Raw genomic sequence first — 26,975 nt, 5'->3', positions numbered from 1 at the left:
TTAAAATAATCTAAATTCTATTGTGTTTCGTTTCAGTTTCCATCATCGTGCGAGGAATGGCAGAAAATCGCACACGAATTCGCACGTCTGCATAGCAACTGAACTCGAGCCGAGCCCCACAGCAAGCAGTGGAAGCCCTGGCACGGCTCGCATGTTTTTGCCCACCTCGGCTCGTTTGGCGCCACATTTCCGGTCAGACGAGTTAGACTCGCGAGTCGGACTCTATGGTGTATGGGCTCGTTAGATCACATTCACATTCACTGGCGGATTCGGTAGCTTTGGATGCGAGCCAGATAAGACTCGAAAGTGTGTGGCGCGCTTTATTGTTTCAGCGAAATTCTGTGAAGAGTTCCGTCGCAAAATAAGTGTGGGAAACATTTTACGTTACGCAGGAAAGTAATTTGGATACGAGCCTGAGCTGTATCCACCAGGTTAGAGCAGGTAAATCTTTAAAATCGTCTAACACCATTATGTCGACTGTAAACTTGAATATTTATTTTAACCCTCTACCGCCGTACTATGTCACTCTCCAAGAACATAACTTCCAACTTACATTTTACGCAAAACTATTCAGTGTAGCAACCTGAGGACGTTTGTACGCAACAGAGAACATTTTAAAGTAACTTTCAACATAAATTATACGTAAACTATTGAGTGTAGCAACCTGAGGACGTTTGTACGCAACAGAGAACATTTTAGTTGTACGCGGCGGCAACCATCAGTGCGTCATTTTGCGCTCAATAGAACGCATCATTTTTGGGAAGTAGGCTTGTGACATTATTGCTCCGGCTACTCATGTCAGGTGGCCAGAGGGTTTAGCGAGAGCCAAGAGAGAAGTTTAAGAGGGCAATAACACAAGTCTTCAAGCAAAGTTTATTAAACTCATAGGTTCAAATTCTAACGAGTTATGACCAAAATAAGGAGAAAGGATTCATTGCAAGGCAGTACAAAATCTACTATCCAGTTATATAACAACACAGCACACCACGACATTTACCAAAATAATGAAAAATTGAATATTTTTTACCGACGTAAAATTTCAACGTATTTATTGCCAGTAAAACTTATTCGAACTGACCACTAATTTTAAACTCAATAGCAAGAAAACAAAAGTGACGTAATAACTAATATTTCATGAAATTTAATGTAGCCTGCTGCTCGGGATTAAAATCTGTAACTCAATTTAAAAAGTGGATGATTTGAGAAGTGATATTTTTTAAATGAAGCTTCTCCTCCACATGCAACATCTTCAGTCAAGATGAAGATAAATTCAGCTCTCCTGGCCAAACTGAAGGGTTGATTGGACGTCGGCTGGAGCCTCACTTCCATGTTACCAGCATCTGAAACAAAAAAACCTTTACCTCTAATGATATTCATTTCTTTAAATGCTGTATGAGAGTTTAATCCAGACAAAATGCGTGTGAAAATATATGTTCCGAACGTAAACGTAACTAAGAGAAACCAAAAACCATGAAGTTCTTTTTGAATGCGACACTTAACAAAAATTCCATTTAAATTAATCTAGTTATCAGATGAACGTTAATGTTTAACCACATGTTGAGTACGGCTGGACACTCTTAATGGAATCACATAATTACGAAGACCGCGCCAATTGCCGTGGTTATTGTGTAAAAGATTAGGAAATGAAATATTAAAAGCATGGAAGCAAGTTCGCAGCCATTCCTATACGTTAAATGACCCCAGTCCATGAGCAATTAGACATATAAAGCTTCTAAAATAGAGGTTGATCTCATTAGCTTGTTCACGATGTAAGTTGACATCATGCAAACCAAGTGGGTCGGCATTTTCGGTTTACTGCCCTCAGGGTTGAATATGTTGCCAACAGAATAAGAGACGGCGTGGCGACGAGAAAAAATAGGCTCCAAAAGGCATGCGAACCATGTTGATTTTGTGTCTAGCGAAACTCTGCGTCTCGACGACTCGTCTCGTCTTTTGAGGCGTCAATCGTCCAACTCACGGAATCTTGTCTCCGGAATCTTGTCTTGTAAGCCACGCCCTCCTAACCATGACCGAACCGCCACAAGATTGCCGCTTGGTAAAAAATTCAGGCTCACTGTTCTGTGGTGCCAATAGAATTACCATCTATCTGGACCATAGAGATTGAACTTTTTTCATCACTGAAGATAATCTTGTGCCATCCCTTACCAATAAGCAAATTTTTGTCGGTTGATAATATGCTTTTGTTCGAGCACAGGGGCATTTTTTCTCGTCATGTATATGAATTTCTTCGAGTCATGCAAGGTCTAACGGATGCGTCGTGTTGTCACATCAACTCCAGTGGCCAATTTTATAGAAGTAGAGGTAGCGCAAGTTTTAGAGGCCTCAGAAAACAGTCTCCTAAGATCCCTGTCGGTTAATTTTGGGGTTGGTTCAGTGTGCTTTTTTCACCCGTAGCCGTCCGGATTAGCAAAATGATTGTGCAATGGGTTTTGAGCGTTTTATTCCCATTGCGATGTCCCGTTGGCTTCTACTGCATTTCACAAAGCCGAAAATCTGCGCCTTCTCGGCTCAGTGAGTCTTGTCCCATTTGGCATATTTTTACTTCATAAAAATATAAGTGAGTACACAACTACACCAGAAGTACCTACACCAGAAAGGCCCTAAATGACAAAAAAAAAAAAACAATGTATTCTCATATTACTGTACTTTTTAAAGTAAAAATATTACAGAAACATACCAAATGGAGAAAAACCTATCCTGATCTTATAACCATTTCCACCTAGGTTCTTCTAATTTTCATAATTTCTTCCCATATATTTTGAGAAAATTATTTTTTTTTTTCGCATAGCTTTGGAACCGTTTTTAAACGTACCTACCGTAGTTATTCATAGACTTGATGCGTCAGCATAAAAATGAACGAATTCTGCATAAAAATAGCTAATACATTCAATGGGTAAAAACTGTTTGGGACAATTGTACACTAGCACTATCACGCACACGCACTAGCATTTTAAAATATTTTTTGCGGATTATATTTTTTACTCCAATACCAAATTTTCCTAAGCATCAGCGCAAAATAATCAAGTCAGCAGATGTAATCTGCTTGAATTAACCTAACTACTACTTTAATTTACAATGCAAAACGAAAAGAAATCAAAGGTTTATTTCACTACCGAACTATCTACAAATAATTTTCGGGCTCAATTTACCCGAGGAAACGTCGTATTTTCCACTTGATATTCATAGGATGAACATTAAAGTAGTCGGCACTGGCGCAATAGTAACCAAGGAAAGATAAGGGAGCAATCGTCGTGACCTCGCTCACAGCTGCCACTCTCACACCAGCTCACAACTGCGCAGTTTTCAACACTTGCACCACTGGACCATGCTAACACATGCGCTCGTCACTATACTAGAAAACCAGGACAAGCCAAATCTATCGTAGTACCACGGGTCATGCCAGTTAATACATGAAATCGCCAGTTCAACAAGCATTCATTTATTCGCCAGATTATCTTAACCCAGTATATAATGTAGCCAGCCCAATAACTAGGTTATGACAAACAATCCGTTCTCATAGAAATACTAATCAAATCATCTATGAAAATTGTAATCTTTTCGCCAACCCATTATTGTATTTCACCTTCATAAAGAAGAACACTACCATGAGCTATGTTTCATCCCAAATTCGAACTCTAAACCAACTATACACGACAGAATCAAAATAGTCTGGGACTTCTACAGATTAAAATTTTGCTGACAAGATACGTGTGGTTCATTAGATTGCGTTAGGTTGAGACTTGGTATTAGTAATACAATTTACAACTTTAATTGATTTATTTTGATTTGAATTTTTATGACTCTACTATTCACACACTATTAAACTTAGTTTCATTAAAGTGGTCCTACAAATTGAGGTTTAACACAAATATTTAATCACCGAGGCCATATGGCAGCCTCACAAACTCGGCATTTGAACACCACCACACCTCTGAAGCGTCGTCATAAATGCATCTAGAATCTATTTGTTCGATATAATATGAATCTAAATGAATTTATAGGAAATTAGGTGAGCACGGACACCAATTTACTGTGAGTTTAGCATCTTATGTGAGCGTTCAAGTCTCATACATATTATTTATCTTATGGCGAATTTGGTTTCGAGATTTCACGGAGTCGCGAGTACAACTTACGTAAACTACGTTAGCGGTTAGTCAGTCAGTGCTGCGAGCCTGCGGGTTGCATCAGGTTTTCTGTGCAACAATCGTCAAACCACGGCTTTCCTCGTGTCAACACCAATGTGTTCAATAATATCGCTCGATGAACTGGATTGATTTACTATTCTGTTCGATGATCCAACAATACAAATTTTGAATGAATACTTATACATACATAATTCCGATGTGAAAGTTGCAGGAATCCCGGCAAAATGTTTGCTATGCACTAGCAGGCAGATCAACTGCGTAGTAGCTCATTCATCCATGGTTGAATTAATAAAATATATTAATTTAACCATGTATCCATCTACCTACAAGCTACAACTACTACTACTATAAAATTCACAAGAGGCTAAGAGCCTGATTGTGATTCCTTCTCTTTATTGCGATCGTTTGAAAGGCTAATCAATAAAGACGCTCTTTAAATAGCATGAAATTCAGCGTACGTTGCAGATAATCAACTTATTCTGAATGCAAAATTATGAAGGACGACGAGTCGACGATTGAAACGTCGATTCGTCAAACTGACTAAAACATATACCTACTAGAGTCGTGTTCCGACTTTCGTACAGTTGTAACCAAATTAAATATGAAAAAATTATTAACATGATAAATGCACCGCGAAATGTCACCAATATGGAATAAATTTCTGTAAACTTACTGTATCACATAGGTAGATGTGGGCTTGTCAGTGCTTTAAAGCACTCGCTCTCTCAGCTTTGTTGTTCGCTTCGTTATTCTGCATGTTGCTGACGACCTTGCGTGTATGTCCTGGTCCTTCTTTAGAGAGATTTTTATTCTGTTCTGCTTCTTGTTTCGATCTATGCTTGCCAGAACCACGCGAATGGCTGACTTTTTCATCAAAATTGTAGTGATCATACTCATCTAAGTGTGCTTCTGACATCTTGAAGTTTTTAGGACAGCTTACTTGCACTACCACACTGAACTGGTTCCAAGTTCTGACTGAATAACAACACAGCTGAGCGCTGACTGCAGGTATCGTATCTCTTGCGAGACACATGAAGCTCAGTGCGCTGTTGCCAAGTGCCTCCCTCGCTTCATGGAAGCTTGATCAAGATTGGCAGGCTTTAAAAATGAGCACGGGCGAAATTCTCTAATTGGGCGTTTAAACAATGTATACAACGATTCCTCTTGATGACTGCCATCCATTCAATCAATTTGATATTAAATAAAATTCTTTTGGACCTGAATTCAGATTACTCACTTCCTACTGCTCTACGTAGACGATGCTAATGTTCAAGAACTCTCTAGGGTTTTCATGAAAAAATGGAAAAATTCGTCGCAAATAGATTTTTGAATGTTAGGATGCATGTATTTCTCGTATTTGCCTGACATGAACAAGTCAATCCATTCTTTCATGCCATTGCCTCTCTTCATATTCAATTGAACAGTTCCAAATATATTCACATTTTGATTGTGCGATAGAGAATGTAGCTAAATCCCTATTCAATCATGATTCATTTTTTTATTTATTCGCAACTCCCAGGAAAATACAAATTACTTCTAATGCGAATGAATGACCTACAGCATAGAATAAATTTTGACTATGCCGCTGCGCATTTCTACTCATTAATGAGTTGAATGTCTATTTTTTTTCGTTTCAGTTAATACTTCGAACAACTGTAATAAATCATTCAAAACTAATGTAACTTATAGAAAATTGAATACACGACGTGAACCTGAAACGCTGTATTAATTATTTTAGCCAACTGTTACAACGGTTAAATATCCGCACAAAAACTTATGTACGTTGGCGTCATACTTCAATCATAACTGAGTGTTATTAATTATCTATTATCTTCATTTAACTACATTGAGTCATAAATCAGCTTCGCCAGGATAGAAACACAGCTCTATGTGCTGTACTGAAAATGGAATTGTTAATTGACACCACAAGTGAATTTCAACGAGCATATATACAATTAGGCTGCCGCTCGAGCAGAAAGAAATGCCAGGACGGCCGTGAGATGACTTGCGAAGAATAAGAGTACTTTGTTTCCTTCCAAGAGGCTGTTGGTGTGTCTAGAAAAGATATTGGACAAGTATGAACTGTCTTGTGATCTAGGCGATTTACAAATGGCTGCTGCGATGGCGAGCTTATACTATAACATAAGCCAGAATTGTAGTGACTCCTCGTTAATTTACCATACCTTTGATGCTAAGGTTGTAGTAGCTGGCTTTGTACGCTGAATATAATAAGCGGTACACGAATTCTTCGTTTCGCGCAGATTTCGAGGAATAAAGCTTCACCTATAAGATGATAAATCTTGTATCTGGATGTAATCTACTAGAAGTTCCCAGTATCATGCTGTACGTTTGGCTTATGTAAGGTTTTATTTAAATCCTTATAAGAGCCTATCATTTTTGATGAAACATAATTGAAGCGAAGAACAAAAATTTGTATATAACCAATCAGAAGGTGGTGCTTGGCAATTTATACGCCCCCACACTTCAAACGCATGACATATATTCATTTACGTAAGGAAGTAAAAAACAATTCTAAGATGTGGTTGGAGTATGCCCGAAATAGAAATTCGTACTGAATTTAAACATTTTGTTCACTAAACATTGCGCACTACGACATTTCGCAATAAAGCCAGCAGCGAAATGGCTACCAAGTTGTCCAGAATGTATATGAATCCTGTTCAATACATTCACCAAGACAGAAAATGGGTTTAGATCATGTACGTGAGAAGCAGCCTCTTCCTATCACGATTTTCAGATTGACACTATGACGTGTGTATTTGGACATCTGTTGGCCCTTATAAGGACCAGCTGCAGCTTATTTGCACATGTTCGCGACGCGATCAGTGCTCATAGTGGAGGCCGAGCGTCCATAAATGTGTTGCCCACTGCTATACCAACATGATAGGAGTCAGAAGCAATCAAATTCTTTTCAATGGCTGGAAAGTGTTCTGTCTTCGTAAGCATTAATACGATCTAGCCGTTACTGTGCTCAAAGGTTCTACATGAATACAGAAGTGTTTCCCATTGACAGAAAAATGCAAGGTTGTGTCAGAAAAGTCCCGAAGAATGTATTACAATGTGATTTTCACTATGAATATTGTCTGCAAAGATTATTTCAATGCGGTATTCCAGGGATTAATATAATAAGTTTCAATGTTATAACCTACATTAAACGGAGAGGTAATCGGTGAAATGCAAATCACAATACCTTCAACTGACATTGAAGAAAATCAACCTCGATATTTTCATTCGCCATTCGCCGCTTAATGCAAGCGTCGAAACTAGTGATAGTTGGACAGATGAGCCAATTGGTCTCGATTTAAATTTTAATCCTGCGTCTGGATTTTGGACCATAAATTCGATCATATCATCACAGCGATAAATAATTAAATGAAATGTATACAATTACGAACGCACAAAACTGGCTTAATCGTTTTCGATGGTCTCAATGCGAGATTTGGTTTACACAGACGTACGAACTGAAACCAAATTCTACAAAAAAATCGGTTCTCAAACTTCTATGCACACAGTAAGGGAATGACGATCAACAACCGATGTTACTGACAGATATCCTGTCTTATTCCATTCAACTACAATAGAGAAATATGTATTTCGAGTTAATATCGACATAGTTCTTTGCTATTTTAGTTAAAAAAAATATCTTGAAGAATCAGTTGTATTACTAACGAATATTTAGAAGTGTGTGTAACTCGCGAAGAGCTCGTAAGAGAAGGAGGATAATTCAGAGGTAAGATATTCCAAATAGCAATGAATTTAAGTGAAAATGGTCGAGTGAAATAGCAATGAATTTAAGTGAAACAAGTCTAGTTAATAGAGTTGACATTCCAGATGCATTAACAGTTAGACTAGGCACATCAATCGGGTTACCTTCAATCTTCGTCACAAAAATCTCAATCCATCTAATATTTATTTCGAACATATTACAATATATAAAAGGTGAACGCATTCTGGCACATCTAAATTTACTCTCCAAATGATGAAAATAATCTGTATATATATGCCGGAAAGGAATGAGAGTAAAAAGGACACTTGAAAAATTCACGTAGTAGAAAGTAAAGACAATTGCACGAAAAATAAGCAAAATTGTTGTCTTCATAAAAAGTAATAACTTCTGTTAAATAAAGATAACACAAATAGCTACTTGAGTAATAAAGAATTTATTTGTATTTAATATTTAACAGTTTTATAACACTTGGACTTGAAATTTTTTATATCGACTGGATGGCTGGCGCAGCCATTTTTCTGTCATTTTCAATAGGATACCGGTACTTTTAATAATTCTGTTTCACTTAGTTCAAGTTCAAAATGACTTCTTGAATAAACAGTAAACTTCGCAAAGTAAAAATGACGGCAATTCAAACCTCTTATAAAAAGAAAACCTTATACCTTAAGGCTAACAACGTCTTGGAATGAGTTTCTAATCACAGGAATTTCGCTAGGCGGGAATTCGTTGTTCAATAAAACGAGGCTGCGTAAGCTGCTGAGTGCAGATAAGGGTGCGAGCTGCGCGCCGCTCTGCAGCCCACACGACGCCAGCGACACCTCGCGCAGACGACGCAGGCGTGACAGCGGCTGCAGACACGTAAGAGGATTGCCTGCACACAACAAAATATATCATTCATATTAATTAATATCCAGCTTGAAGGCTGCATATCAAGAAGTAACTGGTCCTAACAGACATTATCGTTTTCCAATGCATATATTTCATATGAAAAGAATTTTTGACAATAGAGAATCAGGCCGTGAGCATGCAGCGTTCCTGCAGACATAAACATCGCAAAAGATAATAGAAATTGGTTAAAAGTTGCTGGAATTATCATTGCAGGATCTCATCTTTCAAGCAATTCGTATATATCATTCTTACTTTCATGAGGCCCCATAAATGGCATTTTGTTTGAGTTTACATACACTACCCTTCAGACAAGGTAAGTCTAAATCGGCAACTATTAGAGCTAGACGGCTGAAATAAAGGTATGGAATGACCAATATTAGGAATGTAAGACGGTGTAGAATGACAAATATTATAGTTCGTCAAACGAACTTATCCTCGGGCAGATGAAAACTATCATCAGATGAGCCCATCCCGAAGGAACTGTACGGTATTTATGTCATAGCCTATCAATAAATACTTCATTTTTTTCCCGGAAATTTTCTCTCCCTATCTGCCTTCAGTTGTTAACTGCTGTTTGATGCTTCAAAGGTAAAAGGCTTGCAAACATTACCAAAAAAAAGTATGAACAATCGTCATTCTGAAGAAGTTTTTATTCAGTTCACCAGTCTTCACCGCAATCTTTTCTGTTATAACAAACGAAGACGCAGGATTGAAGACTAGAATACAGACCATCAAGGACGAGATGTGTGCACGAGACGAGCTTGCAGGCGCCGGCGAGATCAGTGATGTTGTTGTTGGCGAGGTCGACGTGTGTACAGCAGGCGAGCAGGTGAGGCAGCAGCAGACGAGGCAGACCCAGGGAGCGACCGTTAAACTTGGTCTCTTGGCCTGTGGTCGAGTCAGTGATCTGAACGGCCACAGCCTCCTGTAGCTTCAGCGAGCTCCCTGCCATGATCAGTTCATCATCAGACCTGACGATCTCACCTAAAAAACTTCAGAACTTAATCAAGCCTCAGAATTCATCAATTCAAAGAGCCAATCGTGCAGAATACCACCTCATGAAGCACTGCTGCATTAGCGGTAATTTCATTAAAAGTCTGAAAAGAAAAATTTTCGATCGGTATGGATTTAAATGCGAGCTGATAGCTGGCAAAAATCAATCCTTAGTTAGTCATATATGCTATTATCATTAAAAGTGTAGTAGTCAGTCAGTGTACTCACGGCGGTTGTAGTAGCCAGTCAGTGTACTCACGGCGGTCAGTGTAGTAGCCAGCCCGCAAGGGGTCAACAGAGCTGAGGCGCTGTAGGAGGTCGCAGGCTTCCGTAACGTTGTCTGTGCTGCCAAGGAAACACAGAACCTCCGCAAGCGACATCAGCACCCCTGCAAGAAAGGGTTAGTTAAACATGGAAAATGAGCGATAAATACTTGATATACAAAGTGTAGGACATATGAGCCGATTCCATTTCAATTTCTTATTGTTGATGGGCTACAAATATTAAAAGAAACATTGTGATAGGCAGATAAACCACAATAAGCTATGAGGGTACTAAGAAACTTTTAGTGCCACGAATCCTCGAACTTACATCATCATGACTATACACCCTATAATATCACATACAACTACTGTACATACCATCTTGAACGTAGTAGTCTTATTCTTTGTTAAATTGATAGTTCTGGTAGAAAGCTGAGCAAAACCGCTCCATTATAAGACATCACAAGGCAAGGCATTCATATTAGCAGACATCACAAGGCAAGGCATTCATATTAGCAGACATCACAAGGCAAGGCATTCATATTAGCAGACATCACAAGGCAAGGCATTCATATTAGCAGACATCACAAGGCAAGGCATTCATATTAGCAGACATCACAAGGCAAGGCATTCATATTAGCAGACATCACAAGGCAAGGCATTCATATTAGCAGACATCACAAGGCAAGGCATTCATATTAGCAGACATCACAAGGCAAGGCATTCATATTAGCAGACATCACAAGGCAAGGCATTCATATTAGCAGACATCACAAGGCAAGGCATTCATATTAGCAGACATCACAAGGCAAGGCATTCATATTAGCAGACATCACAAGGCAAGGCATTCATATTAGCAGACATCACAAGGCAAGGCATTCATATTAGCAGACATCACAAGGCAAGGCATTCATATTAGCAGACATCACAAGGCAAGGCATTCATATTAGCAGACATCACAAGGCAAGGCATTCATATTAGCAGACATCACAAGGCAAGGCATTCATATTAGCAGACATCACAAGGCAAGGCATTCATATTAGCAGACATCACAAGGCAAGGCATTCATATTAGCAGACATCACAAGGCAAGGCATTCATATTAGCAGACATCACAAGGCAAGGCATTCATATTAGCAGACATCACAAGGCAAGGCATTCATATTAGCAGACATCACAAGGCAAGGCATTCATATTAGCAGACATCACAAGGCAAGGCATTCATATTAGCAGACATCACAAGGCAAGGCATTCATATTAGCAGACATCACAAGGCAAGGCATTCATATTAGCAGACATCACAAGGCAAGGCATTCATATTAGCAGACATCACAAGGCAAGGCATTCATATTAGCAGACATCACAAGGCAAGGCATTCATATTAGCAGACATCACAAGGCAAGGCATTCATATTAGCAGACATCACAAGGCAAGGCATTCATATTAGCAGACATCACAAGGCAAGGCATTCATATTAGCAGACATCACAAGGCAAGGCATTCATATTAGCAGACATCACAAGGCAAGGCATTCATATTAGCAGACATCACAAGGCAAGGCATTCATATTAGCAGACATCACAAGGCAAGGCATTCATATTANAGCTATGACAAGTAAAGATAATGTAGCAGCTATGACAAGTAAAGATAATGTAGCAGCTATGACAAGTAAAGATAATGTAGCAGCTATAACAAGTAAAAATAATGTAGCCGCTATGACAAGTAAAGATAATGTAGTAGCTCTGACAAGTAAAGATAATGTAGTAGCTCTGACAAGGCAAGATAATCTCACACTTGTTGTCAGCATCGAGCTGGTGCAGGAGACGGCAGTCGTGCAGGAGCGTGTGCAGCACAGCGCGGGCGGCGGCAGGGCAGGCGACCGCGGCGCCCGTCACGCGCAGCGACACGTCCACGGCGCTCAGCGGCACGCGCTCACCGCCCGCCACCACCACATCGCCTGCCGCGTCGCCCGCCACCTCACATAACTGACGAAAATAAAAGACGTGTTGTAGCAGCTGCTCGTAATTATCAGGGCCTATACTTTCAAAAAAAGTTAAGAGATCGCAAGTTCATCAGCCAATAATTGACGGCCTTTCGAGCAAAATCCACCAATCATAGACAAGAAAATAGAGTGTAAGTACTTACGTTCACTTAGCGAGTTTTGAAAGTATGGCTCCAGGCACTAGTGTTGTAGCAGCTGCTCGTAATCATGGTATCAGGGCACTAGTGTTGTAGCAGGTGCTCGTAATCATGGTATCAGGGCATGTATCAGGGCACTAGTGTTGTAGCAGGTGCTCGTAATTATGGTATCAGGGCACTAGTGTTGTAGCAGGTGCTCGTAATTATGGTATCAGGGCACTGTTGTAGCAGCTGTTCGTAAGCCCTGATTAGAATGTGGCTAATCACGTCTTACTTCCTTATTCGATTTTCCCGATTGATAAATTTGTCATTATGTTCAATATTTGATAGTCAAACGTTAGGTTGAACAAAAATCAAGAATAATATTGACGCCAATGTTTTCAGTGACCAGAAAAAATCATCTACTTTACTCATAAAATGAGTTTATTTTCGAGTCATCCAAAAAATACAAATTCTAGCATAATAGGCAGGTTCTGTCTGTCATATATGCTCTACTATGTTCTTCAGCCTAATATTTTACATCCATCGTACTAAGAACGCACTTTTTATTTTTCCATCGGAGGTGCACACGAGAGTGTCAACGAACAACTCGAATGCTCTGAGCAATGTTACTTAAAAAATATGACTGAATGAACTCTTGAATGCAGAATCGTTTTACATGAAGCCTTTTGAAGTTACGTTTTCAATACAACGTTCTGCCAACTACATTCCCTGGAACCGATAATAAAGGTTCTAATTTATCAACTTTTAATACAAGTTTCGTTTCACGGATCAGCAGGTTCAGGCTAATTAGTGTATCGAACAAAAAAAAAAAAATTTACAAGTGGCACAACACAAATCATAGCAACATTTTGACAAATAATGGGTGTTTTAGCAAGTCCCGAAAATACACGGTTCTTCACGCCCATTCTCATTTGAGGAGTTGCAAATTCCAAACTTGCGGAAGTTGTGAATTTCGGTGGAAATCACGCATCTTTTGACCTAATATAGTTAAGTACTCGAATTAAAAAATTTATAGGCTCAATTCAAAAATACTAAATCCATTTGTATAGCTAAATATCAAAGAATTTCGTCAACTAACTCGTAGAATAGCTTGTGCCACACATATACCAAAAACAGGCTGAAAAAAAACAGCATTTATAAAGTAACCGAATAGCGTCTCAACTACATCGGGCATCACTGCCCAACCTCCAGGCAAATGACTTTGAAATCCACTTTGATTACCAGGAGATTTAGTTGAAAGGCATTTAATAAACGCTGTTTGAACGTAAAATACCTGTAGGCTGCCAGTACATAACGCAGCTCACGGCCATCAAGTCTCACCCAAACCGAGTCGAGCGGCCGCCCTGACGCGCTGGTCCAGGTGACGTGGGTGGCGAGGTGTAGAGGAGACATGGCGCTCACTGCTGCCTCATCAACTACTCTAGAGAAACTGCTAACTACTTCTGCTGAACCATCTTCCTTCCGGCTAACCGTCATATGAACTAATCTGAAAAAGTGAGACACATTACAATGATGAGTAAATTCCATTTCAAATTACAAGGCGAGGCATTCACCGTCTTACAATCACTAGAGTTGTAATAGATGTTGAGGCGAACTTTCAACTATAAGGCACAATTTTTAAAACTGGCGAGAAGCTAGCACTAAATTTGACGATTTTGAAGAATATTAGTAAGAATTTGAGCCAAAAAGTTTACACAGGAGCGAGTAGAGCAGGAAAGTCAGCCAAATCCAACTCAGATCACCAATCGAAAAAGGAGAGTGGAGTTTGCAGTAATCAATGAGCAAGGAGCATCTGTCAAAACAATTCTGAATTCACAAAGCCAGTATAAATTGACATGACAAGTATAGAAACATTCACACAACAAAAAAAATCTGGAAAATGTTATAGCTTATTACAGATATTCACGTTAGAGCAGATGTGGTCATCGCGCACTAGAAGAGAGTTCATTTTATAAGCTCACTGCAGCACTACCTCAAGACTTGATCAGCCTGGATTATTTACTGGAAGGAACTGCGGCCTGCGCCTACAATACCTTTAAAAACTAAAATCGCATCATTATTTATCAGGGTGACTATACGTGAGGGTGTTTAGTAGGAAAACATTTATTTCAAAAATAAACCTCAACTAGCTATTTTTTCACTTATCTAAAAAGTAAGAATTCTATGACAAGTTTGAATTAAATTGGCACTTTATCTATAAACATACATTTTTCGAAGATTGACAACGTTTTGTCTCACGCTAAAATGTAAAATGTAATCACGCTTCTCTAAAGAAGGCAATTGGGTTTTAAAACTCAATTAATGGAGGAAAATCGTTGAAATATCAAGCGGGCTGTGAACTTAACAAAATCCGTGTGGCACAGCTACGGAAATGTGCTTCACAATTGAATTGCTACATACATCTTCAAAAACAAGTTGATGAAATAATATCATTTGTAGTTTTAAATCGAGATTATAGTAGAGGAGATATTACACTGCACAAGATAGGCAAAATAGCTTACTGCGGTTTCGACGCTTGCTTCTGCAGCAGCCATCGCAAGAAGAACCAGGGACTTTGATCGCCAGGGTCGGTGAAAACGGCGTTCACGACGCGCTCCAGCTCCTGGCCACGAGACGTTACATTGATGCCCAAGCAAGGAGGTGTGACCAAACAGGATTTATTTCAAGTTGTTGTAGATGAAACATTTGAATCTTACCTAATTATCATTCCAATTCATCAAATTTGAATGAATCTAATTCATCTTTATGTTACGCACATTACAGGTATGATAAATCAAACTTGTCATTCTGCAATTCAAATTTTTTAAATACTAAAATTAATAATTTTAAGTAATATGCGTACTAAGCTGGAACTCGTATGATTCATGAAAAGAATCTATTGTTTAAATTTTGAACGTCGAACATTCCTTTAAACGCACACAGCTGGCTTCAAGCATCAACATAGCGGTCATTTTTTGCTTGCATCACAATTCTGAATGCCTCAACTGTTGATAAAGTTTTGCTGAAGTTAATCTCCGCCTGATTATTTAATGACAATTGCGTCTGTTGGCTTAAGTCTTTATCGCATCATTACTGACAGTTGTCTGGTTGTTTATAGATGTCACTGTCGCCTCAGTACGTACTGACGTTTATGTCTGGTTGTTTATGCCATTTTTGCTTCATTAGCTTGCTGACGAACGTGTCAAATCGCTTAAATCTTTACGTACATCGAGCTACTGTAGGAAGCTGTAAGCAGAATAACGCGAAATGAGGTGCACGACATTTACAGGATTGGGAGGTTTCCCCGCTATTGCACAGTGCAGCAGCACAGAAATGGCTAATTAGTGTATCATAAATGAGCAGCATGAGCAGATAGCTGCAAAAATGTCATTCTGCATACGGTATAATTAAAAATGTGAACCTTGTGAAATGTATTCTCGTGAATAGGGTAGCAGGAGTCGGGTGGCGGCGCGTGTACAAGAGGCAGGAGCTTGGAGCGGTAGTGCCAGGCCGAGTAGTTGCTGAAGTTGCGCTCGATGAGGTCCAGGGAGAAACGCAGCTCGCGCTCAGCTGGCACGGCACCACAGGCAGTCACGGCGCGGCGGTGGTCCCAGCAGTGAACTGCACCACGCAAACATACTCTTACACATGAAACCATCTGTAATTATATGCATATTTTTTTAATTTTAATAGAATTTTACTTATCAATAATTCCGCAGACGGTATTGTGAGATAAGTTAGGCAGCTCTAGCTGCCACAAGCACCAGATTCATGTTCTCTGACAATTATTTCTGGATAAATGAACGAAAATGGGAGATTTGAATGCTGGTTTATCACAATCATCAAAACAAAACACCTCTGAGGGAAATTGGAACACTTTTCTTAACAAAAGTAGTCTGAGTAGTAAATGAGTAGTAAAAGTGAAGAAATTTACCCACAGGATCCATTCATACAGAATCTTCCTAATGAAGAGACTTGATGAAGATGCCACAAATGTGGCTGTTAAATGTTAATTAACACATAAAAATGTCAACAATTTTAATGGCCATGAAATTTCAGCAAATAACTATAATATGAATTATCTTTTTATTTTTCTTAAAGAAGAGAGGCATTTCAAGCATAAGAAATTTGATAACTTACAGTTTCGTTCGTCCTTGGAGAGAAAAAGGTTGCATAACTCTAGCTCCTCCTTCCATACTTTCTGCTGATCTTCTTCAGAAATATCATTGCACAGCTGCTGCAGCACCCAAAATCTGAACAAATGAATTGCCATTTCAATTTTCAAGAACCCATTTAGAAAGTTCATTTGTTTCTTGTCTAATAATATTTATAACTCTTCCCATTGTGAACATAATAACCTCACTGCCCTCCTTCACACATGTCAGGGTATCTTCTATCACCCTCTAGGTTATCATACGTCACCCTCTTATAACATGTTCTGTACCCACATGGTAGAGTCACACTCAGTGACGTCATCCCTGTTAAGGCCTATATATAACTCGATCTGTGCACCGCTCGTCAGTTGTAGCGGTACTGCCTAGCTATCACCTTGCTAGCCGCTCCTCCAGCACGTACTTGTGCTGTGCCTGTCAATCCCCTTACTTCTGTACTCACCGAGCCACTTTATTATAATAATAATAGATCTAGTGTTAACCGTTCGTTTCACTGATCCTGCCATAGTCATACTTGGAACTACTAGAGTCCTGACTCTCAGTTACTAATCTATCAGGGGTCCCAGAAATAGACCCCGGACACACACTCTTCACAATTTGATAAATTAATGCACATTCAACACTGATTGCGGGCTAAAATTCCAACACTAACTCGGAGTTGTCAAATTTTCAAATTGAATTTTCATGTTTTGAACCATTATCAATCACCTAGGATTAGAAAACAGTAGGATATTTTTCATGTAATATTTTTACTGTAAATAAATGACTGGATCAAATACTGGTCCTCAAAAGCTATTAATATATAGACATTTTTTATCAGCTTGCCTTTCAATGCAATCAATTAAAAGAAATTATTGAGAACCTATAAAGTTTGCTAGCTTACTGGAGGCAAAAGAATAATCAGCTGAAAAAAAGTTCAGCTTACTTTAGGAGATATTTGGAATGATTGATGTTTAAAGTACCTAGTTTTCTATTTATGGGTTCAGGAGAAGGTAAATATTCTGACCTGTGATGCCAGGCGCCATAGCTCTTAGGGTTGGCTTGCAGACAAGAAGCAACCACTGAAAGCTCAGATGATGCCAATTCTTTCCAGGTTTGAGGTAAACCTTTCCAATCAGAATGTTCAACATGATTAGTAGATGATGCATCCTTTTCATCAGCTACTTCTCCATCTTGTTCATCAGCAGTCTCAGTTGTTTTCTCAGTCTTGTTTCCATCATCTTCTGACCTTAATAATTTATTTTCATAATGTCTTTTCCTGAAACAAATTTTTAATATGAAATCATTCATAAAATTTGAGTTAAAATTTTAAGTTAACAAAATATAGCAAATGCTCAATTGAAAAAATATTATGGAAAAGTGATAGGCTAGTGGTAACTATGCAGGCAATAACATATTAGTTTCTGGCTGTGAGTTCACTTTGTACATTTACTTTTTTGCATTACTAGCAGGAGGAATCTATAAATGGTTTGGCTCATACAAAGACAACTTCAAGGTATCAGTGCTGTTGATGGTTGATAAAATTGTATAAACAACTGATGCCTCATTGCATTTGCACAACATATCTTAGAAGTCAGGATCATTCTAGCCATAGGATGTATTTGATATCAGTGATAGATAAGCCAAATGAATTTATACTTTTAGCTATCATTCTAGAATGAATTTATATTTTATGGCAGGATCCAAACAATTTATAACAAATTTTGATATACGTAGTATATATAGAGTGAAGAATGCTGAGAGAAGTATAATTTACAATATGAAAAATACTTGCAACAACAAATCTTCTACAGTACATCTTTCCATAAATTGAAGCCACATGAGTCTCAAAAAACTGCTGAACATGAAATCATAGCAGAATTTCAGCTAATTATAGTACTCTATTAAAGTGAAACATATTTCAGCAATTAGGCACAATTACCTTAAATAAAGGAGTATTTCTCTTCTAATACACCATAGAGTAAGAGCGTCTGGGTTGACTTGGAGTAAGAGCGCACTACTCTTGAAGGCCTCGGCATTGTAGCTACCACGCTCCCGCTGCAGAAACAATAATCTACTATATACAGAAACAATAATCTACTATATATACTCTATATACTTATTTTACAGAACAGGATCTCTGAGCCTGATCATAGAACACCCTCTTATTATGCTTGCATAGTTCAAGATATTCTTCTGGAAAAATAAGCCAGAAATTGGACAGTCAAAATTTCTACAAAGTATAGAAACAAGCAGTTTTTTAAAAAGATCTGGGAGACTATTCTAATTCACTTGAAAACATCAACTTTTGTCATTTTTTATGTTACTTTCCACATTTAGGTTAGGATATGCAGAAAGAACTTTGTATAAGCAAGTCTTCTTCTATTCATAGTAATGAATAATATCTCACCATTTCAAAGAGAAATTGAATCCCAGCCACATATTTAACTCTCTTCTTTTCTCTTTCAATAGCCTTTTCGGCAGCTTTTTCAGAAGAATCTTTCACCTTCAAACGACCATGCTGCAAAAGATCAATATTTTTGCCTTAGGTTCATAAAAATCCACAGATGAGCCAATACAAAGCATGAGTTTTAATCAAAATAGACTCAGAGTGATCATTATTTCATATTAATCTCATCACTACAATTAAAATGAGAATTTGAACTCATAAATTATAGTAAATACAATAGAAACAATTCAAATAAATTAATTAATGCACAGATAAAATTGCTTTTTTTCATGCACAGGATTTAAACCATGTAGCAGATATAATTTTCTCCCAAGCTCTTGTTTACATAGATGATTCAATAGCAGTTGTCATCACTAAAATTATTTCAATACCTAAATTAACTTGGGCAACCAGCAGAGTGAAAACTAGGCAAGAAATTTACATTTTCCATACACAAGATTCTCAACTATGCTGTAGGGAGACCATTAAATTTAGAGTTGTGCCAACTCTACAAGCATGAAATGGATGAATGAGATGAAAAATTTAGGTTTGCTTTTACAAAACACATGCATAAATGAAGCTGTTACATGTTCTTGAATAAGCATGTTACATTGATCTATGTTTTTAGAAAATAGCACTTCTGCATAAACTAGTTCCTATGAAAACATAGGATGGAAATGAGTTTACCATAGGAAATGAGTTCTTTGAGGTAATGAATCAGGCCTCCTTGACCTATGTTGTGCCACACTTTACAGTCAGTCAACCTAATTAAAAATTATATAGTTTTTATCTACTATAGGTACATAATTCATGATAATAAGCAAAACAGGGATATGAAATACAAGTATGGCATAGGAACAGGAATGAAGAGGTATAGTATAAACATATCAATTACTGGTACCTCAAATTATACGTATGAATTGATAAATTATTTCTTGGAAAGAAATAACACAAATAAACATAGTGCAATTTTTCAGGTATAATATTAAGGAAAAATGTTATGCTTTAAAATCAAATGGCATCTTGAGAACATAAAAGAGAATTGTGATAATGTTCAAAGTTTCAACATATGAAATGAGTATTATCAAGAGTATTGTGCAAATCAAGATAATCATACAAGAAACTCACCATTTTTACCTATTTAGTCTATTTCAACAATTTTTTAATGAGTAACATATGCCAGATGTAGACGAAATTATGGGTTTAGTGCTACAGGCTCAAATTCAAAAACAATTTAGTATTCGCAATCACATAATCAACTGAAAAGTATCAAATGTATACAACATAAATGTTCATAAAAGAAGTTAAATATGGTAGTTATCCATTCAGCTACATAGTAGTGGCAGAGCAGAAACTTTTTTCTTCTCCAAGACTTTTTTTTTCTTCAGATACTCTTCCTCAAGGTTACTTTTATTTCCTCTAAGTAACCCTTGACTTATAAAGTATTATCATCATCATGGATACCAACATTATCATTATATCATACACAAAATATTGACAAAAATCTCGAGTGGGCAAGAAAATTAAAAATAAACAGATTCCAGAAAATGCTTGTTTTGTCACTATGCATTCAGGACAATTTTTGGATACATGAGCTTAGAGACATTTTCCTCAGTTCCTAATTCCTAGTGGGCTGGTCCTAACAATTGTTGGAGGCATTGAGACACAGAGAGAGAGTTAATATGTGCTGATAATTACAAAAATTAACAAAATTCTCAGCAGGCTTTGATGTGTATTTACAGATATATTTCACTAATTGTGTGTGCAATATACTGGTCATAATTCATTTGTATGTAACATAAGAAGAGTATGTAACATAAGAATAGTTTTAGGACTGCCCCGCCTAAGCCCCCATCTGTGGGCAGAGGGCTAATTCAGGGGGATGCATGCCAAAGGTTAGCTTTTCCAAATTTCACACTTAGTTCATATTCCATTTCATGGGTAAAAATGCTAGAGGTCCTAACAGCTGATGAAGTCAAGTGCTGGTTGTAGTCAAGTCAAGTGTCCACAGCAACAACTTGAGCTTGCTCAAAGTAAGCATGGCCATACAACTGAATATATGGTAAACATTATTTAAAACATACATTTTATTTCATAACAACTGCAATCAAAGAAATTGTCAGATGAGGCTTCTTGATCTTCTCTCCTATTTTTCTTCCTTCTCTTATCTTGTCTTCTCTCCTTCCAACTAAAATTTTTGGACAGAAAAACTGCCAAGGTTGATTGAAAATATATTATTAACAATCATTTCCAGAATCTCATCCTGGTTCTGGTGCTGTCAGCATTTTCTTTCAGGCTTCATCAGCAGGATTGATGCATATTACCTGTGCATTGCCACTGGTTTGCACATCAATAGGAGGCAAATCGTGTGCCACACTAGTCACTGAAGACTCAGGGAGCTGGTTCTGGATCTGGCACAGGGTGTTTAATGTAGACTCTGCATTTGGGCATTTATTTATATCTGCTTTCTTCTAAGAGCTCCCATCACTATATCCTTTCCTTATCCAGTCAGTGTTGAAGTAGCCATGCAAGCTATCAACATGATGCAATTTTATAGTTCAACATTGATATAGTACTGTATTATAGTATGTCAATGTTTATGGACCAATCCACAAAAAGTACTTATTGAAATGGGTTTTAAGCCATTCAATTCCTAAAAAAATGAAAATAAACTTATGTTTCCACATAGATTTCAATGCTATTACTGTTAAAAAATTTTAAAATATCTATTTTATTATATATACTAGTTACTTGTTAAATAAATTATAATTTGGCTATAATCATCACTCATAACTGCATAATCATCACTTATGCTACTAATTTATCATATGAGTTGTATCTCCATATTTTCATGCTTCCTTACAAGTGAAATTCATCACCTGAATAAAGAATTTTCAAGTAAAATGTCAAACTTATGTCATGTGAATTTCTCCATTACTAGTCTGTAATTAGTCTATCTGAGATAAGTTTTATATGGGTGAAAGCCATAAGAGAAAATTATTATCAAGTGAAATTACTGCTCCACAATATTATTTGTTGATATTCAACAATAATAACAAGTATTAATTATTTGATTCTATGAAAATAAGATGTGAAGCATATTTCAATTCAAAAATGGCCCACAAAATTTTTCTAAAAATAATTGCTGTATGATGTATTGCATGTGACATCACATGCAATATGCATCCCAAGTGCTGTCACTGCAAGCTCTGCCTATAACTCTTAAGTTGGGTTTGAGCCTATGCAAACACGGCCACACATCCTGTTTCTTGGATATTATAAATATTTATCATTGTGATATGAATATTTTTGATTCTGATACATTGCAGGCAGTTCTGATGTCTTGAGTCTACGCAGTTGGCCGGCAGTTTTAACATCTTTAGCACAGATGACACAAAGCAAGAAGCTTAAAATATGAACAAAGGAGTTAAGTGAGCTTGTATTGCAGTAATTCTAGTAGCCAATAGTTGACTGCCCTATCTATAGATATGCAGAGCTTGCTTCCTGCTAATGTTCAAATATGATGCAATCAAAAATATCAATTTGCCATCAGTTCATTGTTTCACTTAATACTCAATTACAAAAGTAATTATTCAAAACAGTAACTGTCAGCACTCAGCAGGCATGGAATATATCTACTTCATGAGCCGCAAATGAATTTTTCGTGCCATGGTTTTATGGATTCACCAGCCGTGATTATATTTCATCAAGCTGTGATTTAATTTTTTTTTGAGCCTTGAATTCTATATCTCAGGCACATTTGTATGTGCAAGGACACATAGCTACAATTTGTGCATAGGGTAAACGCGGTATATTCCGACATTGTAGGTAATTCCGTCACCTCTCTAGTTTTTCCTTTATATTAAGCTTTGTTTTAGTTCCATGCGTTCGTTGATGGTTGAAATGGTGACGTCATACATTTGCGTGTCGAAATACTGCAAAAACACTAGGTCTTGGCCATCTAGTGGGAAAATATTGAGATCCAAAGAGAGACAATGCATGCCACCTGGTGAGATCATCGAAAAATGTGTCAAATTTGACAGTTGACCTTGCTCTACCAAATAGTGAATAACTGTTTTTATAGGAAGAATATTATGGTTTGAGACTTTTAAATACGTCTGTGAATATATTAGGAATCCTTTAAGTGAACTTGTATTCGCTGATTTTAAGTCGTAAATAAATTAATAGATGATTAAGTTGAGTGTTGGATTTAGACCCATCAAAACTAATTCCGACACAACTTGAATTGGACACACACAGATCGTTCCAAGCTTTGTACAAAAATTGAAATTTGCTTAATTAAAAGCCTAATAGCTGTTAATTAAAACGTAACTAAGTAGTGTTCAATATTCATTAGTGTTCTAATTCAAAGCCGTGTTGTATCCCAATACAGCTCACACAGCAAACGGAATTCGAACACGTGGATGTCGGCATTACGTATCAGTTAAATTTGAAGCGCTGACGCAATATGACTCACCACGTGTCAGATATTGCCACACACAGTGACGGAATATAGGGATTTAGTAGGTTTCCATTCTAAAGGCTTTTTTATAAATATGGCAACATTTTGTGACGTTTCATCATTGCTGACGCGTAGTGAGGTGTTTTGAGAGTCACGTGAAGCCAACAGAACTTACGTAACGCATGCGGTTTTTTATTATAGTTTTTCATTTCTCGATGCGTCCTTAATGTGTCGGAATATACCGCGTTTACCCTATATTATACATTTGTGTGGCAAATTATATGGATGATAAAAATGTTGTAATGGTTGTTCCAAATTCCAATCAAATACACTACAACAAATTAAAAATTTGTGGTGCAATTAAAATTTTGAAATTTAGTTTCATTAGAGGCATCATGCGTGGCATGGGAGCAAGGAAGCAATTTCAACTACCTATCAATTTTTGCTCAAAAGCAAATGCCCCAGCAGCCAGCATAGTATGATAGTGGCAAAGCAGGGAGATCTTTAGCCTCTCATTCAAGTTAAATTTTAAGTCTTATAAGTAGACCAGCAAAGTATCATGGATACCAGCATCATCTTACATAAGATATTGGTTTAAATCTTGTGTAAATGATAAAATTAAAAATGATCTGATTCTAAATATTCACTGGTTTGTCACTATTTGCCCCCACTCCCCAGTGACCAATGAGCAAAGAACAATCGCTTTTTATTATTTAGGCTATACAGAATTTGATTTGTATCATTTGGCCGCTACATTAAAAAGCACACTAGTTAGGCTAGCGGCTCAAGTATGGAATATATCTACTTGGCGAGCCGCGACTGAATTTTTCGAGCCGTGGTTTTATGGATTTGCCAGCCGTGATTCCATTTTCCCATGTTAGTAAATAAAGGTGAGTGGGTAACGTAAGTTACGTAACCCCCATGTTAGTAAGTCGCGAAAAAAATCGGTTTTCCGATGCCGACCGCCAAAAATGGATTTCAGATTTGTAATCTACACCCCAAAAAACATATAATTAAAAAAAAAACACCCTTTTTTTTGGATGTAGTTAATCTGCAATAATACCGCCTAAATAATGCCATAATGGCAAGTAAGGCAAATAAAGTAGAGAAATTATAGATACAAATGATATAAAAGTATCACTATCATATTTATGATAATAATTATCAAACATTTTTTCACACAAATGAATGAAATGATACATTGATATAGGCTACTACCAAGTACCAAGTACCTACCAATTTAGATAATTGATAAGGTCCCAAGTAGCAATTATTAACATTCAATCCCCACTCGTCCCAGTTAGGTACTTAGCCTAGCTATAAACCGCTTCGACGTTCCCAATTTTCTTCTCATATTAAAAGAACTAAAGTGTCCATCAGTCCATGGGCTGTTTGCCCTGATCAAAACAAATCATAATGCAAACGACAAGATACACAAGCAAGAAGCATCACACTAATCACTAATGACTAATCGAGCTACGACTGGTGTCAGTGGTGTGGGAGTCACACTTAGTCACTTAGATGCTGAAGGTGATGGTCGCTGAATCGTCTGAATACGCTGAGTATTGACTATAAGTCAAGGGTCGCCTGCCGAAGACCACCGCTGCCCTGGATGTAATGGACCATCATGATTCCTGCCTTCCGGGACGTAGCCTTCAACACTTCAAGCCGTCCGTATCTAGGCAGTGGGTCGAACCAGCCCTCGATCGAACGGCCACTTGTCGAAGGACGATAAATTTTGGAACAGAACTATGCTATCTGAAACCTAACCTCAGATGCGGTGAACGTAAAATTACGTAATTTGACGATGCCTGGAAGTCATATTCGATCCGCGGCCTGGTGGTGCACGGCAGGTGGTGGTCAAGGCCGGAAGAGGACAAAGCCGAGTGGTGCACGGCTGATTGGTGTAGGTCCGGAGAGATCCAAGGCGTTCGATTCAGGGCTTATTGGTGCACGGCTGCGCTCCCCGCTGAAGTGCCGAACACGTGGCGAACAATGGATCGATCGAATTTGGCGGAGAATCAGCTGATTCCATAATTTTAGGAGCAAACGCTTTAAAATAATGTCACTTGAAAGCACTCATGATTGAATTAATTAATTCAACCATGAAATCACTGGTTTCAAAAAACACCAACTTTTCATATTATATAAAATGAAACTTGAACCATAGCGTTTCAGACAGATCTACCCGTTGTCTGCTTAAACATGTTCAACTTTCTTCTCCTGCCATTTCTAGTGAAACCTGAAGATCGCTTCATGTTCCACAGCTTCAACGCTTGTATCTCAGATATATTCAACCCAGCGAGTGCGGAGTGGTGAAATAAGAATAATCAAGCACTTATACTTATAAGTAAATCACCAATCCGTACACGGCAATAGTATTAAATACGGTTTATAAGGTGCAGCGCTCATATATCAGATTTCTATTGAACCCATAGAAAAGGCAGTAGTGAGTTACATTTAATAAGTGATTTATTCTCTCAATTTCACCGCTCTGCACTCTCTGGGTTGAATAATTTCTGAGTTTTAAGCGTTGAACCCTTCAAGTCGTACGCGGTGGTTTTGTTCTAAAGCACTATTGGCGATTGCTAAATGTTACTGCCGAGTTCGGAGTGGTGATTTACATTAAATGAGCGATTGATTCGCCTTACTTCATCACTTCGCATTCTCTGGGTTGAATATTTTCTGAGATGTAAGCGTTGAACCTCTTAAACCGTCGCGTTATTTGCAATTTCAAAAACGAGAATGGTTCTAAGAAGAACCTAACAAAGTGGAGTCCAGAAGATATTTAATTGTTTTTGCAGATATTCCAAAAAAATTAATAAATATGGAACGTTCGCCATGCTGGTTACTCCAATGAAATAAAGAGAGAAACGACTATTTCGAAACCGAGCGAATACTTCATTAGTCAGGGTTCAGTTGTACCCGACGTTGCCTTTTTTAAGGGCAAGATTACAGAGTATAAAAACAACGTACAGACTCGAGTTGATGAAATTGATCTCACTTTCCCTGTTCACAGACCTCACTCGACGCTTCTAACGACGCACTGGCGGGCGCGAACGAGAAGATATCGGCACCTTATACTGTCCTCATGTACAGGCTTACTTGCCGGATAGTCACCAAGCGGCAGACATTTGCCAGATCTATTTGCAGCCTGCACTGTCCCCGTGTACAAGCACCTTATTGGCAAACTAATGTCGTCTAGCTCAACAGGCTCATCCCAAGCTAGGGCATCCAATAGGCTTGGTTCTCCTGTTTCAAACATACTAGGCCCGCGATGGAGAGAAAAATATATATATCGAACACAATGTCAATGTATACGTCAAAACATAAGTACAGTCAACAAATGCTTTTTCTAACTCTTATAGGAATATGAGTAAAGACTTTCTTGAATAAACACTGATCAACTTTTTACTATCATAAAATTAGTAGTTATTTAATTGAAAGCTGCAGCACCTCACTAAATTAATGGTGATACGCGAGTCGTGAGGTTAAAAAGAATCTTGTTTATGACACTCACACAGTCACACCCAACCATGACGTGATTATTTATTTCTATTTACTCGAATTGTTGTATGCATGCGAATAGAGCACCGTACAGCCATGTGCACAAAAATCAGTGGGTAGTTCATACAAAAACGGAAATGTACAACATTTTAATCGTCAGAGTTAATCGATTATTAATTTCTAATTTAGATCATCAATTTACAGAGAAGATCCTCGAGATGGGTGCCCCAGA

At 37.8% G+C, this 26,975-nt stretch overlaps 1 protein-coding gene across 1 annotated transcript; it reads right to left on the bottom strand.

Moving 5' to 3' along the window:
• Positions 1 to 7,230: 7,230 nt before the first annotated feature.
• LOC108674407 (geranylgeranyl transferase type-2 subunit alpha) lies at positions 7,231 to 20,040 on the bottom strand. The gene is made up of 12 exons (XM_018162349.2): positions 19,903 to 20,040; positions 18,736 to 18,846; positions 18,268 to 18,383; positions 17,353 to 17,604; positions 16,315 to 16,427; positions 15,596 to 15,795; positions 14,697 to 14,797; positions 13,516 to 13,681; positions 11,846 to 12,038; positions 10,052 to 10,180; positions 9,529 to 9,744; positions 7,231 to 8,782 (listed from the first exon to the last, which is right to left on the bottom strand). The coding sequence occupies exons 1-12, from the start codon at positions 19,903 to 19,905 to the stop codon at positions 8,568 to 8,570; spliced, it is 1,815 nt and encodes a 604-aa protein (XP_018017838.1). The 5' UTR covers positions 19,906 to 20,040; the 3' UTR covers positions 7,231 to 8,567.
• Between the last annotated feature and the right edge of the window lie 6,935 nt (positions 20,041 to 26,975).

Source organism: Hyalella azteca, unplaced genomic scaffold (assembly GCF_000764305.2).
Source record: "Hyalella azteca isolate HAZT.00-mixed unplaced genomic scaffold, Hazt_2.0.2 contig6663, whole genome shotgun sequence".
NCBI classification, from domain to species: domain Eukaryota; kingdom Metazoa; phylum Arthropoda; class Malacostraca; order Amphipoda; family Hyalellidae; genus Hyalella; species Hyalella azteca.
Note: the sequence above shows the minus strand (reverse complement) of the source record. Positions and strands in the feature narration are given on the sequence as shown.

Excerpts from the sequence above, each read along its gene's own strand:
- LOC108674407 (XM_018162349.2), bottom strand. Across the intron at positions 16,428-17,352 it reads TATGGCGCCTGGCATCACAG|ATTTTGGGTGCTGCAGCAGC; the intron begins GTCAGAATATTT and ends TCATTTGTTCAG. Across the intron at positions 13,682-14,696 it reads AAGCAAGCGTCGAAACCGCA|ATTAGTTCATATGACGGTTA; the intron begins GTAAGCTATTTT and ends TCACTTTTTCAG.